This window comes from Sparus aurata, chromosome 17, assembly GCF_900880675.1.
Source record: "Sparus aurata chromosome 17, fSpaAur1.1, whole genome shotgun sequence".
NCBI classification, from domain to species: domain Eukaryota; kingdom Metazoa; phylum Chordata; class Actinopteri; order Spariformes; family Sparidae; genus Sparus; species Sparus aurata.
Genome location: NC_044203.1, coordinates 16,817,542 through 16,837,009, shown reverse-complemented (window position 1 = coordinate 16,837,009; position 19,468 = coordinate 16,817,542). Strand labels below are relative to the sequence as shown.

The 19,468-nt window shown below is 39.4% G+C and overlaps 1 protein-coding gene across 1 annotated transcript in view; it reads left to right on the top strand.

The window, feature by feature from the left end:
• The window catches only part of cdkal1 (CDK5 regulatory subunit associated protein 1-like 1), a 238,241-nt gene that overhangs the window by 55,953 nt on the left and 162,820 nt on the right, over positions 1-19,468 (top strand). The window contains exon 5 of the mRNA XM_030393565.1: positions 14,567-14,663. Coding sequence (XP_030249425.1) covers positions 14,567-14,663 — 97 coding nt within the window. The remainder of the gene's footprint in view (positions 1-14,566; positions 14,664-19,468) is intronic.

Here is a 19,468-nt window from a genome sequence, read left to right as displayed (position 1 = left end):
GTGGCCACAACTAACATGGGCATACACACAAACCAAATAAATGCATATTCACTGTGTGCTGCACAGTTTGACTATAAACAGTGAAATCCTTTTAACATCTGTTTCAACATCCTATTTTTACAAGACAAATCAATTATGAATGATACTTAAGTTGTAAGTGAGAAAAGGGTTAGGGCTGGAAAGAGGTGTGTGTTCTCCTGAGGGGAGCACCTGTAAGCTTTTGGCATTTTCCCTGTTGAGCTGAGGTCTTGTTTTTGAGCTGACGATCCCAGAGGCTTTTTCAGCTGGTGTTAGCTAAACAGGCACTGACCTGGAAATTACTGAGCCACTGAGATACTTTATACCAGCTGCAAGTTATGAAAGATGACATCCTCTCCCTCTGAATTGAGTGTGTTCATTCTCCACGCACCTTCAGGGTGACAAGTGACAGCAGAATTATTTGAGTAACTTTACAGTGGTGCATGTACACTGATGAAGATGCAAACACTCCTTCAAAGTCTCTCTCAGGGGATGTCACATCCATATTCCATATGTTAAAGTATAGAGATGGGCTTGATATACATTAAGTCATGCAAGATGACAGTAAGATGTTTTGACCTTTGCATGCCTTATGCTTGAACCCTGGGGGGAAATGTTAGAAGTGATGCACAAAGTGGAAGAGAAAGTATAGGAGTAGAAAACAGATGACAGCATGAAGGGTCGATCAACTTTAAGAGAAAGATGCTGCAGAAAGAGAGAAACTAAAATAGGTGGTCTGAGGATGATGGAGGGAAACATGGAGGTCACATCTGATGTCAGATGTTAAATTTTGGATGCAGTTTACAATCAAAACCTAATGTAAAACAATACATGTAATTACAAGTTTATATATGTAGTTGCATTTCAATGTGTGTGGTTATAATTTCGCACTTATATGTATCTGCAGTATTTTTGTGGCTGTGGAATATGTGCCTTGAAGATGTTGTCATTGATGCATCTTGCAGTTAATTTATGAGGGCTTGTTTCTAATTCTACCTCACTGGCAGATGGACAAGGTGCCGCAAACTAGCCAAGAAGCAATTTCACCGAACAATATTTGGAGTGACACAAGCCCAAGGCTTGCAACTTGGCTATAGGTACACATACTGTATATGCAAAAAAATGATGGATGCACAGAAACGTTCACAGCAAGATGTCAACCTCTGTAAGGCAGGGGGTCGTTGGGTCATTGCCTTAACATACCTGGGGCAGTCCTTAACCTCTGAGGTACTGTAAACAAACAGACAGATAGCTGGATGTAGGAGGAACTGCTGTGGGGTATCAGGCCACATGTGGCATATAAGCAACTATGCATTCCCTGGCTGCCTGAATATCACTGTGGTTTAGCGGTGACTTGTGATGTCAGCATGTGTGTTCCTGTCAGATAAGGAACCACAAAGCATTCTGTCTGTGCCATCTAGGCACATGTTATAAACTTTGTTATCTAGTATAGCTTTTTTCCCAGTGTTTTGCTTAATGTTTATTCAAAGACACCCTGAAATGTAACATTTAGAAAACCCTGTGTAACTTCTTAACAATAATAGGACAAAGAATGGGGAATATAGTACATACAGTGCATGAAACCTGCATCCAGTGTACTGTTGTAGCACATGTGCAGTTGGCGCATTTGTAGTGAGGACAACTGCAAGTTCACAAATTTTGAGCAGCACACAGATGTCCACATAGGGGTCGGTATCAAATTTTTCTAAAATTAGATATTCAAAGTCTTAAACATTTTCTTAAAAAGCTGTCTTTTTTCCTGATTAAAATGCTCATTCGAAAAGCGTCTTAAATTGTATCTTGTATCTGCATGGTATGGGTAGATGTTCAAGAAAGTATTTCTACATATTTTCCAGCCTTGTATTATATTTTATCTGCCATTAGTATGTTTTAATATGCATCTCAGTGTGGTAATGAGAGAAACAGGATGGTCATTCTTCAAATAAAAACTCATTGTGATCTAACATATAAAAGTGACATTAATGTGACAGATGTATTAAAACATTTTGTGTATTGCAGACCGCAGAACCTGGAACTTTATTGCACATGATCTTTACTGATTGAAAGTGTGAAAAGACGAAAAGGAGAGAGATGTAACAAATGTGGTTCAACAAAAGAGGCTGAGGCAGCTCTATTCATTTCCAACTAGAAAAATATTCACCATCCTTTAACAAGCCAAATGTATTTTAAAAATCACCTCCACATTCTGTTGAGCCATTTTTCTTGCAACTATCCCCCCCCCCCCCTCTCTTTTCCTTTCTAATGGTAATGAACCTTGCCTTGAACCTTCCTTTTAATTGGTGTCGACTCAGACAAGAAGAGTGTGTGGAGGGGAAAAAAAATCCTTTTTTTACACATTCCATAAATTAATTTTTACCAAGTAAGGAGTCCTGCATAGCAATTTATTCAGACAGTTGGCTTTGTGGATGATGCATACTTGGCTTTTAAAGGAATGTTATTTAGAATAAACAATATGCTGTGGTTAAATGAGGAGGCCTTTTAGAGGGACTGATGAGCCACCGTGGATCCACTTCAGGCTGCACAGGAGAGGAGATATCAGCCAGGGAAATTAACAGGCTGAATAGATGCTTAGACTTTTTAGCTCTATAATGAGACTCCCATAGTCTTCAAAGTCCCCTAATGTGTGTACAGTACATGCACTCCCGTATCTGCTTTCTCATGCATGCTCAAATAACGTTTCAAAAATCTTTTCATTATTTTTTCCAAAAATTAGTACAAAAAACAGCAATGGTACATTGAGAATGTGCATCACAATCAAAACAACACGAGGATATCCCCAGGATTGGGCAGGTGCGAGTATAGATGGTACGATGCTCACATAACGTAAATAACTCATAGTGCACCAATTTGCATAAACAGATGTGTAAAATAGATGCATGCAACACAAATGCACAAAAGTTAAACGAGACAAATGTAGACACACTCAGGAAATGCAAACATCAATGCACAAAATATATGCAAACATACACAAGTAAATACATTTTAAAGTTCAGAATTGAAATGTATCATCTTTATTTATTTATTTTTAACCTCTGTCAAGGAGGTTATTTTTTCCATGAAACAGAATCGAGGAATTTTTTCTGACTTTCCTGTCCATAATCACAGTTTGATGCTGTTATGAGACCAAACCATAGTGTCATGGGCCAGTTCCTGTTCCTTGTGCGTCCTGTTGTGAGTGCCTATTGGAAGTTAATGTTACTGTGCTACGCTACACCATAGCTTAATCAAAACATGGATCTGTGTGGTTTGTAGACAGTTGTGGATGCATAGATACATAGACGTACGATTACTTCTTGTTTGTGTCCTCAAAATTACTCTATAGAAACTCTTTTTTACTTTAGCAACATCACATTGCAACCATGCGACTTTGCTCAGAGCTGCTGTATTTGCCTCAAGATGCAATAAGGAGTGGTTACAGTATCTCCGAATGAACTGGACGTACAGATACCAGCAATGCTTCTGCTGTAATTAAGACATGTTAACAATCCCTGTGTCCCCTGTATTTATTCTAAAATTGGATTATCTTAATATTACTATTTTTCTGTCAGTTTTTTTTTTTTCCCCATAACTAAAGAGTGGAGCATCAAGGAAGATTACTAAAACATTATTTTCGGGAGTTTTCCAGAGAAGTCCTCAATTTTACAGGTTAAGATTGGATACTGTGTTGTAATCCTTACTTACTATAACAATATAATTATCTTATATTTGTGTATGCTGGGAGTAAAGAATGTTGATTTGCAAAGATTGTTGATGCATTCTAGGTCACTGAGCATGAGCCGTTCCACTTTTCCAAACCCTTGCTTGTAATAATTTATGACCTTGACACCAATCATGATTGTTTATGCTTGGACTAATTTTGTGTGGATTCATTCAACCAAGAATGTCCTTTCACCTCTGTCAGCCTAGCAAGGATTTCCCCCTTGTCTTCACTTCTGGATCAAAATAATTGTATGGATGCACAGGAACGTATGCGCTCCACATGTACGCATGTACACACAGCTATACATACACATGCAATCATGTGTACATGCAGCCAGATAAATGTATGTCTGCCCACTCACATGCTCTTGTGTTTTCAGATTGAATCAACCAGAGGCAAAAGGCCTCATGGGGAGTGTCTGTAGCTCTGAATGATAAATGCCTGTGTGTGCCCTGTGACCCGACCTGTTTAGTCTGAGGCTAAAGCTGCCACACTAACACACGACAGTCATTGTTCCAGATACCAGCTCTGTGTGTGTGTTTATCAGTTTACGTTAAATAGATGACAAGTGTCCTCATTTAGGTGGCTTGTTTGCAAGAAAAACCCTCTATTATGGACATCAGTCAACTCATAAGACTGATCATCACTGGAACACTGAGCACTTTAGTTCAGTCCTCCTCATATTTGCTAACATAGCTATTGAAATTTTAATAATAACATGTTTCCATTTGAAAAATAATTTGTGGGCCCTTTAACCCTCTGGTAGAAGCTTGATAGTGAGCATTTAGTTCCATATGTTTGTTATCCCATCCTTAAATCTTAATCCAGCAGTTCTCTCCACAACAGCCTTGGGCTGAGGGGTTGCTCCCCTGTCATTGTCCCATAACAGCCTCTCCTATAGAAAGTGGGATTTTGCATTAGAAATGGGGCTCACGGGACTCTTCACAGGATTCAGCTTTTGGCTTCCCATCTTTGTGGTTGAGTCAAGTGCTCATCTCTGATGCAATTCCCTGCACATATGTTTCTGAATGTTTGTGTAGGCCTTTGCCAATGCTCCTGCTTTTTTTATTAGCATTTTCTAAATTATGAACCATTCAAGCAGCGAATACAACTCATTTTCAGTAATGCAATATTTATCACACGTTCAGCTCATTTTTTACAAGACAGATGTCATCCATTTCACAGCACTGGGCAGGTGTGTGAGGCATTTTTTTTAAAAGGCCATAATCTGAAAGCCTTGCATTTCCTTGTACTTGCCTTTACTAGACCCATGTTGACAATAGGGCTGCATCCTATCTCTGATATACCCAAAGGCCATGTGAACTAGCCATAAACTAGCCATGGTATATGTGTATTGATTGGTCAACAGATTGCCTATATCTTGTAAAACACAGCTCTAATATGAATGCCTTTATTAACCACGTTGGTAGTAAATGTGAAAAACTGAAAGCAAGTCAAGTTCCCCCCCCTCATGGTTATTTTTTCCAAGTGGTACAGGGAGTGATTATGGTTGTGGTAAATCAGATTAATCTTGATCCTTCTGCTGATATGAAGCCTTTAAAAATGTAGATTGCCTTTCAAAACCTTGTTTTCAATCAGGCCTTTGCAACTTGTCTTAGGTGCTTTGGCTGCCTACATCTATATTGTACATCACTCACCACAACTCACTTATATAGACCTGCTGTCCTGTAATCATCTGGTATTGATTAACTTGTGCCCCCATTTTCTTGCCTCTTCTATTTTCTTGCCTTGCTTAAACAAAATTCTCATCAGTTTTTATTTTCTTCAGTTTTAGTTTTCTCCCATATGTGTGTTCCTTAGAGAAAGGAAGAGATCCCAGAGGATTCTGCAGCTTTACCTCTCAAACCCTTCTCTCATCCCTCAATCACAATCCTCCTTCACAGCCTCTGAGCCCACCACCCCCCTTCATTTTTTTTTTGAGTCCTGTTGTTATCCTTCCTCTCCTCACTCGGTTATGAAGATGTTCTCTCTGGCACTGTTTTTTCTTTACTTTTACTTTTTTCTACTCCACACTCCCCTGTTTTTGTCATTCCCCTCCTGACATATTTCTAGGTTTTTCCCATTATACAACCGGTTGTAGTGACTGAATCCCCTTGTTTACCCCTGTTTGAAAATACTTTTACCTTTTTAAAAAAATTTAAAAATAAATCAACTATAACTTGTTGAATTGTTGTGTTATTAAATCAGTAAAGATAGCTAGTGACATTTAGCTTTTATTGTTTTCTAGGGTTTCTGTTTTGGTTTGTGGTTTACGTTTTGTGAAAGATTTCCCGGACAAATAGGACAAATTCTGGTCAAATATTATCTGTTAATTGAGCTTAAAAACTATTGACAGTGACTGCTTATGCTGTGCATCATCAATCCATAGTGTCAGGACAGTCTCGGAGAGGAATTATCTCCAGAATCACTTACTCCACCTTCAAATAGAATTTGAACTGTGCTTAATTACCCCAAAACTGAAGCCCTGAATTTTACAATAAGAATGAAATGGCAGTAATATCAAAATGACAGGAAATTTTGCAAAGACAAAGTCAGTTAATATTTTCAACAATTTCCTTATACAAACTAGCTTAATCTTAGACAGGATTTATGCCAGCTACTGATATATGTGCTGTACACAGGGCTTTCCACTAAGACACAGACTAGCCAGCCATAATACATAAGTAGCCAGCCGGGGGGGGGGTTAGAGTTAGGCAGCCTATATTAATTTCTCAGACATTTGCTCTATTATTATTATTATTATTATTATTATTATTATTATTATTATTATTATTATCAGCATCAATATCTACTCTATATATTATATTATTATTATTACAAAATATCACATCTTCTTTTATTCATTAGTGTAACTAAGTATGCCAGACGCTAATGCACCAATAAAAACTGTGATTTGCGCACTGAAAATAATAAATAATAGGCTATACAAGCTCACATAATATTGCATCATGAGGCGTTCTGGGCTTGTAAATATCTTATTGTCGGTGCATGACACCTTCACAGTCTGCAGTGGTGGCTACACAATTAAACACTCAGTGAACGTTTCTCCCTTAGCAACTAATGAAAATACACTCTTAGAGTCCGTTTGGTTTCATTTGTACAACCGACAGTGTTTTTGATGCCAGCACGTGTCGCAGGTATTGCTAAATGGACGCTGGAAGAGAAGAGTGGATTACCGGTGACAAAATAAGCGTATTATGGTGAGCCCTGCTTCTCGCCTCAGACGGCCGACACACTGACTCCGCTGAGTGCGCGCGCACACACACCGCGTGTCGGAGCCGCGGATGAGTTTTTCTCCCTTGTGATCAATGAAGTCGGCGATGATCGGAGTAATTTGTGATTATTATCAGTACAAGCACAGCGAATCACAATTTTAATGAGTGCGGTTCAGTTTGACATTATTGTCAGTCTGTTAGAAAAACATTTAACTTTATTAAAATCGAAAAATAATAGTCATTAAAGTAGCCGGCTGGAGTTAACTGTGTAGTCGGCTATATGGCCGGCAGCCGGCGCTTGTGGAAAGCACTGTGTACATATTCAGTTAGATAGACACTGGAATTATCAGTCAGCCACACTGAAGTGGTTGTTGGACCACAGAGCGTTGGTCTTTACTCCGTAGCTGTGTGTTGCTGGAGAAGTGAACTGTATTAGATAATAATTGGACACTCGTGGCACATCAGAAGGTTACTGTTAAAACTGTCCGTTAACATATAGAGGGATTGATTGGATTTTGACACTCAGCTGACCCTCCCTCTGCTTCATCTGTCATGTTTTCCTGCCTTTTATCTTCTCCTAACATCCTCCATTTCCTGTTTTACACTCACCTGTGTCATTTCCTCCCTCCTTTCTTTTTTTTTTTTACGTTTATGAAGATGTTCTTTTGACAGTTTCCTGTCAATCACTCAAGCGTTTTTCCCTCTTCCTCCTCTCTCACAGCTCCATCTCCTAGAGGCCCCTGGTCTAGTGCATTAACAGCTTTCATTTAGTTGAGTTTGAGTTAAGTCAGATCCCACAGGCCCAGAGTTAGCTGCTGTTTTATTTATACTGTTTGTATTTTGACAGTTGTTTTAGTAAAGTTTGCCAGTACATTTATTCACAGAGGAGGGGCTGCATTCCCCGTCCGAGTAACAAAGTGTGTTTTTCCAAATTCTTTCAGTCCAGGCTGTCAGTCAGTGATGGAGATACTGTTCATAGCCTGCTGACAGGGAAAAAAAAATGCAACAAAATAAATATGGAAAAATTAATAAAACATTAAACAAATAAACATGCATACAGTATAGTATCCTCTGTAGATCAAAAGTAAGTAAGTTAAAGTAACGTTATATACTGCTATGGCCAATGTGGAATTTAAATTGGGACAGTGACAATCCCGAGACAGCATTGTTGTACAAGTTTGTGGAAGTGAAAAAAAAATATGTGAAGTGGAAGATTAAATACATTTGGTCTGTCTCTCTCACTTGCTTTATCACACTCACACACACTCTTGCACACACCAGCTCACATCTTAATTACTGAGGCTTGATGGGTACTTAACCTTGCCCCTTGCTGCTTATGCTAATGCCGAGAGGTCAGGAGTGTGCTGATTGGCTGGCTCGCTGTCAACTCAGCCAGAAAACTGTCGGAGTGCAGATGAGAGGATGAGGGAGGAGAGGAGCAAGGACAGGGGAAGTGGGGATGTAATGAACATAAATCAGTTATGCTAGATTAAATTGCAATGCACTCTTTTTGCTGTAGAACAACAATTGGGAAATTGAAATGGGCTGAATAAAGACAATAGTTGGTATTTAAACCCTTCTTTCTAACAGGATGGTTCATAGAAACAGGTCATTGTGTTTAGAAGCACACAGAGCTAATCACGATGCCGATATGTACATCTCAGTTACACAACCTTTCCTCACTACTCTTTACCAGTATGACCTCATCCTTTAAGCAACATGTTTGTTAAGGAGCATATGGCTGACTCTGTGTGTGTGTTTGTGTCGGTGTGTAATGAGCTCATCCTCTACCCCCCTATGTAGATATCTGTAAGGAGCTGAGGGTGTTTAGCAGCAGGAACAGTCATTGAAAGGACACACACACACACACACACACACACACACACACACACAGAGCTCACATCTGCTTGTCTTTTTGGCTTTGGATGTTTCTCCTCGAAAACAGGCAGAAAAATTAAATGTTTGTCCTCATTTCTACTCAAATTAAAATGACATATTAGATATATGTTTTTGTTGCAGTTAGGAAGTTACCGTTACTGGAAACTTCATAACAATGAACATAACTAAAAACACCACTTAATGTTCAAAGTTTTTTTTATATTTTGTGGCAAAATGTGAGAACCTCAGCATTGTGGCTAATATATAGAGTGATGTCACTGTATTTTAGTTGCAGTCATGTAAATGTTTCAGTATGAGCCATAATCTGCAATGGAAGTGCTTCTCTATCAAGTTTTGTGGTGAGAAAGTTGAAGAGGCCCTTATATAGGTCACACAGTGTGGTACATCTTAATGCCTAGAGTTATTTTAATGTCATATTTGCAGCAAAGGGCTTCTCCAAGTCAACCTGATCAATTCAGTTGGACATTTAGTCCGGTCTAATTTGACTGATTCACTGTGTCCACTCAGCTGTTAAAAACCAGTATGTACAGCACAGCCCCTCCCTACCATACATACATACCACAGAGGTCATAAATGTATGCATAGTGTAATGTCGGCTTTTGCCATTGCAGTCTGTGACCATAATTATGTGTATGTACAGTATGTTCAGAGCACGTGGGTGTTCGGACCCTGTGTATGGGTGCGTGTGTGTGTGTGTGTGTGTGTGGTCTTGAGGCTATGGAGAGCAGTAACACAGAGTTGACAGGGGGCTGTAGAGATTTAGGGCGAGGTGCCAAGGAAGCCAAGGAAACATGTGTGTGCACGCATGCACATGCACACACATACACACACCACGTACTCTGGTCTCGGGGGGCATCTGCTCTGGTCCGGGTCACTGGCAGTGAGCGCTCGGTTGGGCTCAAAAGTATCACCACGGCAACCGCATCGCATAATCCCATTCCATCTCATCCCATCCACGAACTGTGTGCGACGTGATTGGCCTGTTCCCCCTGGGGCGCCGAGGCGACGGCTCAGGCGCTGTCTGCTTACTCTCTGTGTCAGCTATGGCTGCGAGTCTGTGGGCGGGGAGCGAGTAGCGCATTAAAGGAACGTTTGGTGCATTTTGGCAGGAGACGGTGTGAATTATGCAGACACACCCCTACTGTGTGTGTGTGTGTGTGTGTGTGTGTGTGTGTAGTGATGCCAATGGGAGTCCTTCATGAGGAGCCGTGTAGGAAGAACAAGCTACTCTAAGCAGACAGTATCCCTTTTTCTTGTCTTCAAGTGTCTCACCTCACCCAGTGTTCAAAGTTAACGTCCATCCACCTTTTATTTAACTGCATCATTATATTCTTCTGCTACATCTATCCCCTGCATCAACCTGTTTACACTGGAAAAAACAGTAACAGTGATATGGATAATATTTGTTCCCTTCAATGATAAAGGCAAAAGGTCAGTAAATAAAACCAGCGAATTTACATGCACAGTGGAAACGTGCATTTCTAAAGATCAATAGTAGTGCAGTTTGTCTGAATGTGCTGTTAAAACAGTTTGCTGTGAGGCATCATATCCAACAGGCTTTCTTCTTTCTTCATGTTTCATCTTTTTTTGGCATCTTAAGTAATTTGTATGTAATTGCTCAACACTTGTACGCCGATAAAGAGTTAGATGGAGACGTGAAGATGAGAAGAGTCACTAAAATAACCCTGAATAATACAAACAGCTCTGAATAGTCAAAATAATGATTAAAAAAAACAACTTAATTTCTGCCTTTATCTCCCCTCCCGTCATTTCTCCACTCCTGTCTCACCAACTTTAGCTTTCATCTATTCCTACCCTCCTCATTCACATGACAGTGTAAGCTGACTCTGAATTGAGTTGTCTACTTTCACCTTTCTCTCTCTCTCTCCCCACTCACACACCCCCTCTACCTCCATCACTCCCTCTTTGTTTTGCTGAAGAATACAAACAAAGTCTGAATTAAAACAAACTGACAGTTTGCATCCAGTTCCATTGCTCCTCCTCTGTCCTCCACCCACGATTCCTCCCTCACTTGCATGCCTCCCCCCTCCATTCCTCCCTCCCTCTCTTGCTCCAGCTGTCAAGAGGCTTCATTATTAAAGATTCATGCCGGAGTCTGGGCAGCTTTTCCAAAAGCTTTTGTCAGACAGACCGAGTGTCTCAAATCTCGCTGTCACTAACTGGAGGTGACATAAAGACTCACATGCACACAGGCACACACAGTTGAATACACACATACACTTTCTGTGTGGTTTGCCTCACCGTTTTGCTATCTGTCCAGCCCTTTTTAATTCAAATGATCTTGAACATGGGATTTGTGGTACTACTTTTCATTTGTAAGAGTAAGTCACTGTAAAATGCCTTATCAGTATTTACTCTTTTCTTGCCAGGGACCACCCCAGTTTTGGCTCAGTTATGTTGTTGTCTTAAGATGTCAGAAGACCAGTGTGATACATTCATCTTAGCTTTCAGTTGTTCAAACTAACACAATTCAATTTATTGAATTCTACAGAGGTTTGGACTGATGGTTAATGGCATTGTTGATCAAAGCTGCCACAAATGATTTAAAAAGGCAAAGTGTGGAAGACAAACATTTATATGAAGTGGACAGTGGATCACTGCACAGTTCATCTTTGTAGTTTACCATAACACAATTAAAAGGTTTTTCTTTTTTTTTTTTTATCAAAAAGATGAAAAAGTCCTGTCATAACTTTCATATAGCTGACTTAACAAACCAAGTTTGCACCTTGGGAATTACCTTGAGTAAATTATTCTCAGCTCTCTCGTGGACATTTCAGGAGTGAATAGCTTACATGCCACTGTGGAAAACAAACCAAAAAGGTCCTTGTATTTGAAAATTTCACAGACAGATACCACAGTGTCACTTTGCCACTAGGGGTGTGCCAAAATATTGATACTACGATATAACGCGATATTTCGTCTTGAGGTACGTTATCGATACACTGGTGCCAAATATCGATATTTAAAAATGTAAAAAAAAAACAAAAAAAACATTTTTTTTTTTTTGGCCCACCACCACCACCCCTCTTTGGAGGACAACTTTATCTTTATTCAAACATAGGTATACAACCAAATAAAATGGAATTGTATCGTTAGCTGAATATCGTGTATCGTATCGTGAGATTAGTGTATCGCTACAGCCCTATTTGCCACATGGATCATTACTGACATACTGTAGGATCTGCTAGTTGATGTTAGCTAGTTGGCCCTATCCCTTATGAACCTGTGAAAAGAACACTTAAGAGTGATATTTTCTTATTCATTTCTTCTTAATACAGATTAGGGCTGCATGATTCTGGAAAAAATGTGAATCACGATTTTTTTGCTTAGAATTGAGATCACGATTCTCTGGCACGATTTTTTCACAAAATGTTTATTGCACTGATGAGTAAAAAAACATTGTAGTATGGCAGAGGCATAAAGCAATGTTTTGTTTGTTTTGTTCAAGTTCTATCATTGGATGAGAAATGATTTTTACAAAAGAAAAAAATAAATAATTTGTCTCCAAGATGAGAGGGAATCCTTTAATCCCTCATGTTGTACAGTGTTTATTGGGGCCGTATCTTTGGCTAGGTGATATGTGATAGCTGCTTTGATCGGCTTTCTAAAACGGAGGCATAATATTCATCGAGTAAACATGTGACGTGACATGAAATTTGTCTTCAAAATAAGAGCTTTACATTGCACCCCATTGTAGTTTAGAACTGGGTTCTTTGCGGGGGGCTTTTACTTTGAAAGTAGCGACCATTTCTAGCTTACGCTACAACAACAAGCTAACACAACGAAACCGCTAGAGATCCAGGAGAAGCTAGCATCTCCCGGATCTCAGCGGCTGTCCAGTTGCTCAACTAGCAGGCGAGGTGGAAATAAGTGTACCCTCTGAGGCGGCAAATCGGCGGACCTAAACAGACTCTCAATTTGCCGCCCTCTGTCTAAAACCGTGGACCTAGCTGCCCAAAAGACGGGCAGATTGGCGGCTTGCTGCCCCGTCTAAAAACGGCCTCTCACTCACTCCTTCCAAACACTCAACTGCAGGCGGGCTTCCTCCGCTGAATCCCGTATTGTAAAGATACTTTACCACAGGTTGAGGGAGGAGGCAGCGGCAGTGCTGCGTTTGGGGGCGCTTCGAAAAATCCGGGAGGAAAATAGGAGCATTTGTTTGTGATTCAGCTCGAGATATAAAATGCTCCAGAATCGCTATGTGTAGAAATAAGATCACGTGTATGTGTGAATCGAGATCGCGATTTTTTTAACGATTTTTTGTGCAGCCCTAATACAGATGATAGAAAATACATTCAGTGTCTCCTGAGGAGTGTTGCTTTCTAGATGTTTTTGTATTTGATATAGAATGCCTAAAGGCTCTGTCATTAAAAGCAATAGATTATGAGTGCTATCAAGCCAGTATATCTTCATTAATGGCTCATGAAAACAGATTTTTAAGTACCCTTCGAGTGTTTACCTCAGAGGTTCCATTCTGTCACTGAATATTGCAGGTCTGTGATGCATTAGTCATAAAGTGGACAGTACATAACTAGGGCCTTATGAAATCCGTTTTATTTTTTCCCAAATTCCGTTTTATTTTTTCCCAAATTCCGTTTTTTCCGTTTTAATTTTTGGGAATTCCGTTTTTTTCCATTTTAATTTTTGGGAATCCTGATTTACTCTTATTATACTACTAAAAACAGTGTGTTTTCAATGTAAATAACTCAAATGTACACAAATTAAATAGAAATTACCTTAAATTAATTGAGGGGACAAACATATTTCCTCAATACTGTACAGTACAGTAAACTGCATCAAAAATATTTTGACTTCATCATGTCTTCATACAGTAGTATATTTTGTGTTTTTATGGGTTTCATTGAATAAAAACATGGTCAGCTCTCAGGCAGATCCAGAAAAGCCTCCCAGTCCAGGCAGAGTCAGCTAAGAAGGCTGTGGCTAACGGGGCTAGCTAGCTAACAGCAGCTACTGTTAGCAGCAGTTAACAGTCACTCTGGTATTATATGCAAATAATATGAATCGGACAGTGGCTAACTCTGACGCATTACACCTTTAATTATGATTTCTCAGGTCTGCTTCTTCGCAAAACAACAGTTCACCTGACACATACAAGTCGTTCGGGAACTGCTCGGCTCAGTACTGAGGGGTAAATGTCAAGTTTCTCAGCTTTTTCGCCGACGAAGACGGAGCCGTGGGCAGCCACTTTGCCATGCTTGCAATGTTTTGACGGGAGAGCTCAGTCTGTGGGGAGGGGGGCGGCCGCGACTTGTTGTGCCACCCAGATTTGGTTCCCCCCGTGCAGTTTTCCCCAGACAAAAGTTCCTCTTCCACACGAGAACAACATTTCAGTGAAATTATGTCAAATTCCGCGATATTCCGTGTTAAAAAGTAGATTCCGTTTTAATCGGCCAATTCCGCGATTCCGTCCGCAATTCCGTGATCGCGGAAATCATAGGGCCCTACATAACCATTAATGCTGCATTTAAGTTTTGAGACAACAGTTAGACAGTCTGTTGCCAGCTCTCCGTTTTTGACATCATGTTTTTTCGCTTATTGATTGAATAGTTTTGCCTTGGATTGTGGAAGTGATGCAAAAATTGCTTTTATCTATTAATGTACTAATATTAATCTTCTCTCTTATCTCTTCTATTTGCATTTGTTTCTACAGGAAAGCCCAGGACCAGCAGAAAAAGGTGGTAGTAGCAGGTTGTGTTCCCCAGGCCCAGCCACGGATGGATTACCTCAAAGGACTCAGCATCATTGGGGTATGTGTGTATAATTTAAGTAATAATCTGAATAATATTGTTTCACACACAGACACAGACACGCACCCGCACACACACACACACACACACACACACACACACACACACACACACACACACACACACACACACACACACACACACACACACACACACACATATGGTTTGACCTGTCATTCACCTGGCTGCCAACCTGCTGTGTCGGATCTATACTGGCCTCCCTGCTGCTTGTGGATCAATAGACCTCCTCAGGACTGAAGACCAAGACTGCTAGGATGAACATGGTGGAAAGTAGAAAAGGTGGAAGACTATGTGATAGAAGGACTGAGAAAGGTATATGGGATAAAGGAGAGAAGGAGGAGAAGGAGAAAGAGTCTGACATAGTTAAAAATTAAGAAAGGAAGCTCAGATGAGAGTTTAGACGCCAAAATCAACTCAAATCACTAACCCCAGTGCTTTATGAGGACAATGTTTTAAAGACAACTCAGAAAGAATTAATGAACAAGAATGTTCACATACTTTCATTCTGCAATATGTTGACCCCAAGCAGTGTTTTTAACACATCAAAACTCCTCTGAACTTCTTAGTCACCTTAAATGTTGTTTTCAGTTTGACATGATGCTGTTCACTTAGGCACTAACCTTTGCATTATAGGTGTGTTTGTGTCAGCACAACACTCTTAAGGTAAAATAATCAGAAAAGTCCCAATGTCCTTCATCCACAATTTTCCATCATGCTTTTTCTTGGTACATGACTGTCCTGCCTTCCATTTGCAAATGGTTCCCCTAAACGTCATCAGATTTTTGGGGATTTCAAGTGATGTCCAATATTAACTTTTAAAGCCAAAATTATTTATGTTTGAGTAGGAAAATAAAGAGCTGAAAAATGCTGTATTCAACCCAGCCAGATCTTGACTGGGCTGTCATCAAGCATTTATCTCTGTGTTGTTCAACCACTCCATGTCCAACTGACAATCCAAAATTGTCCCAAATCTTAACTGGGTCATACTCATGCTTCCAGCTAACTCCTGAGGTGCCTTGATTAAGTTTTTCATGATTAATGGCTTCTTTCTCACAACCTTCTCATGCAAACCAGTTTTATGCAATGTTCTAGATATGTTTGACTGGTGCACCTTCACTCTGCTTCGTAATGAACTCTGTAGCTCCTGCAGAGTCAGTTGATGGTGGCTTCCCCCCCTTGCTCAGTGCCGGGTGGTGTGGTGCAGCTTTAATTGCTTCACTATGTATCCAACTGTGCCCCCTTAATTAATTTGTAGCCTTTCCCTGATTTATTTGCTTTTCTATGAATTTATTGCTAACTTCCTTAGACTTGGATTTGCAGTCTATCAATAAGGGGTTATTCAGATGTTTCAAACGTCAAGTCTATTTGTAAGCCAAGTGTACCAACATTAGAGTAATTTTTCTCATCTGTGTAAACATGGAGAGTTTCCAATACACTATAGTAATATGTTTTCTTACAGAATATTTTATAACATTAAACCAATGTTGCTTAAAAGTGGTTTATTTTATGGCCAGTCTTTAAAATAAAAATATTATACAGGGAATCTCTATGCGTCATGTGTACTTAAGAAAAATCTGATAACCTCTAATGGAGTTAAATACTTATGTAAGCCACCTGAATACAGTATTATCGCTTCCTACATCTGTTCTTCTCCACACATCAGACTTCCCCTTAGGAACTGGATCCTGTGAATAATGTGAAGACCTCATGGCTTTGGGCTCTCACCATAGACTGGCTTTTTGTCACCTTTTCTTTAAAGGTAGCATTGGACAGTCAGTCACTTTAGTTTTATGTATAATTCAGGCAGTGAATTGAGAGAACAGAAGGTTAAAGATAACACACACACACACACACACACACACACACACCATGTGCTGCAGCTAAAATAGGAAAACTTAATTTCCTGTCTGTTTCACCTTAGTAATCACACAAGGAAAATAAAAAGGTGTGTCAAGGTTACCACAACTTATCAGCTAAATGAGTATTCTTCATTAAACATTGATGATGTTTATAATTACAGCCTTAATGATTTTCTTTTCATGTTGATCCATAAACCCTGCAAAATCATCTCCAACCAATAAGTACAATATGTACATATCAAAAGTGAAGGGACTTGTTGAGGGTGAATGTTAAGTTATTTCTGTATTACTGTCAGTTCAGCCTTAACAGTAATATAGTAATTATATACACAAAATAACCTCAGACACGCCAACAAAAATAAACAATGTAAAGTTGTTAAAACATTCCCTTTTAGTTAGCAATGTGTAAAACAAAGATGTCTATACTGTGCCTCAAATGAAGACTTTCTTTTAGTCAAGTGGTGCTAAATTATTCCTGAACGTCTAGGAAAACGTACATTTAGAAGAATCATATATGCATGCATTTTTTTGTCTACTCCTTGCTCACAGACAACCAAGCTTTGTCTTCTAATTCACCACAAAAATCTTGATCTTAATTTTGCCTATTGCTGAATTAATTTGCTTATGTAAAAACAAAGTGCCTCGTTGAAAATGGGGGTAAATGAAACAGTCCGGTACCCAATGTCAATTACTGATACTGCCTTTAAAATAATGGGTGGGGCGACATCTCAAATGTTTCATTAAATGTCCGTTACCATAAATAATGCAATTCCATTTCAGTAAACATGCCACCATGTAATATAATTACATTTAAATCAAGTGGCGTGTATGTATAATATAATTACATTCAGATAAACAGGTTTGTACATGTAATAGTCTTCAGGGGGAGGCAGAAACATCTGGGAAGTTTACCACTGTTGGTCCTTTCATTGTCATGACTAGATTGGATTATGCATCTCTTGCTCACTCACTCACTCACACACACACACACACACACACACACACACACACACACACACACACACACACACACACTCTCACACACACACACACACACACTCGCACTCAGATGGAGGCATGCACAAGCAACCACGCAAACTGAGAGGTCTATGAGTATGCACACACTCCCCTTGTGCATCCTTGGTAGTTACAATCAGCCACACAATGACAGTGACAGTTGGTGGGTTATGCAAATAAGATGCAAATAACCAGTCCTGAATTTGTATGTAGTGATTGCGCTAACGGCTAGATAAGGGTGTAGTAAAAAAAAAACACAAACGTATTTCCTATTGAATTCTTTCAGTTTAATCGACCCATGTATCAGCTTTTATGTGTGTTTCTGTTGTGTTTCCTGAAGCAGCTGGGAACTGAATGACAGGGTATTGTGTGGAAGGTACACAGTCAGTCACGCAAGCCTAAAGTGTTTCCCATCTCTGAACTAGACATGTCACATCCTGTATGTGAGACACATCACACATACACACATGTACACAGTGCTGGCTAGGTAATCTGAGGATTACAGTTGGAAAGCAATATTTTAAACATGAGAGGCACGAACGTCTTCTTTGTATACAGTACGTGTGTTCGCCTTGTATGGGTTACATTAGTGAATATTGTGGGCCAGTTTATGTTCTTTTTTTTAATGTCCAATTATGCGCTACACACTACTGCTTATTGTAAGTATATTATGTTACACCAAGTGGCATTTCACAAAAAAAGAAATGCTGGGCTGCAGGGATTTTTTAGTATTTCAGTATTTTTGTTCTACAAAACCTGTTTTTCACGTATATTTATATAGTTATATTTCCTTCTAATTCTTTATTCACAAGACATCCTTCAGACGTTTCCTACACCATTAGTGTTTACTCAGGAGAGATCAGCTGTTGAAACATATCTTAATACAGGTGTTCTCTCTTAAGATGAAGATAAATTTAGTAAATGTCTGTGTAAATGCAAAATTCCACTTTTTCTTTTCCTTCATGTTAACTTTTAATAAAAAATAGTAATGATAATTTGGTAATTTTTGAGGAAAAAGACTTTTTATTGAAACCTACATCTACTGAAATTGTGTTTTGTTTTTTTCTTTTTTTAACATACATAATTTTTCTTATTCAAACAATACAGGTGAAATAGCAGGGTTCAATAAACCAGAATTGAAAAGTAAGGTCAGAATTCATCTTTAAAATGTAAACAATACCTGTCCCATATTGTGAGAGGGGCCACCCGTTGCTGCTCTGAATTAACCCAGATTGCCAGGCCATTAGAAGAAAAAAGGTTTCATCTCAGTGTGTAACATGCATATAACTGCTGCCTACAAGGCATCAGTGTGAGTGTGTTTGAAAGAGGGCTTACTCTGGATAATGGGCCTGGAGGCATTCAGAAAGTGTTCGAGCACAAACCTCAGAGAATAGAGAAAGTGGGCAAATTAGAGGTGGAAAGGACGCGGTGAGGAAGGAAAGGAGAAATAATGTCAGGATTTTTTTTTCTTTCCCCGCTATTTGATCTCTCTTTCCATCCTTCTCTGTCTCTTGTGCTTATTCACTCTCCTTCACTTCCTCTTCAGATGATTAATAGAAAGTTAGATGATTTGTAAAATCAGTTCTGTTCTCAGTGGAATATTCTGTCTTTATTTCTTGCCTAATTCCCCCTTGCCAGATCCGCAGGAGAATGTGTCTCTAGCTTGATAATAACATGAGTCTGTTTATTCTGACCTGTTTGATCATCTGTCTGCGTCCCTCTTTCCTTCTTTCTGTTTCTGCCTCTTGGCTCTCTTCCATGAAAACCTACAGCCAGACTGTGTCTCAGTCGATATGTAATCTAATTGGTGTTACAGCCACATAGACACCGAGTGGCATTTAGGAAATCTATATCACTTAATCCTGGCTAGAGCAAACTTAGTGTGATCGTATTTGTTTGTACTTGTTT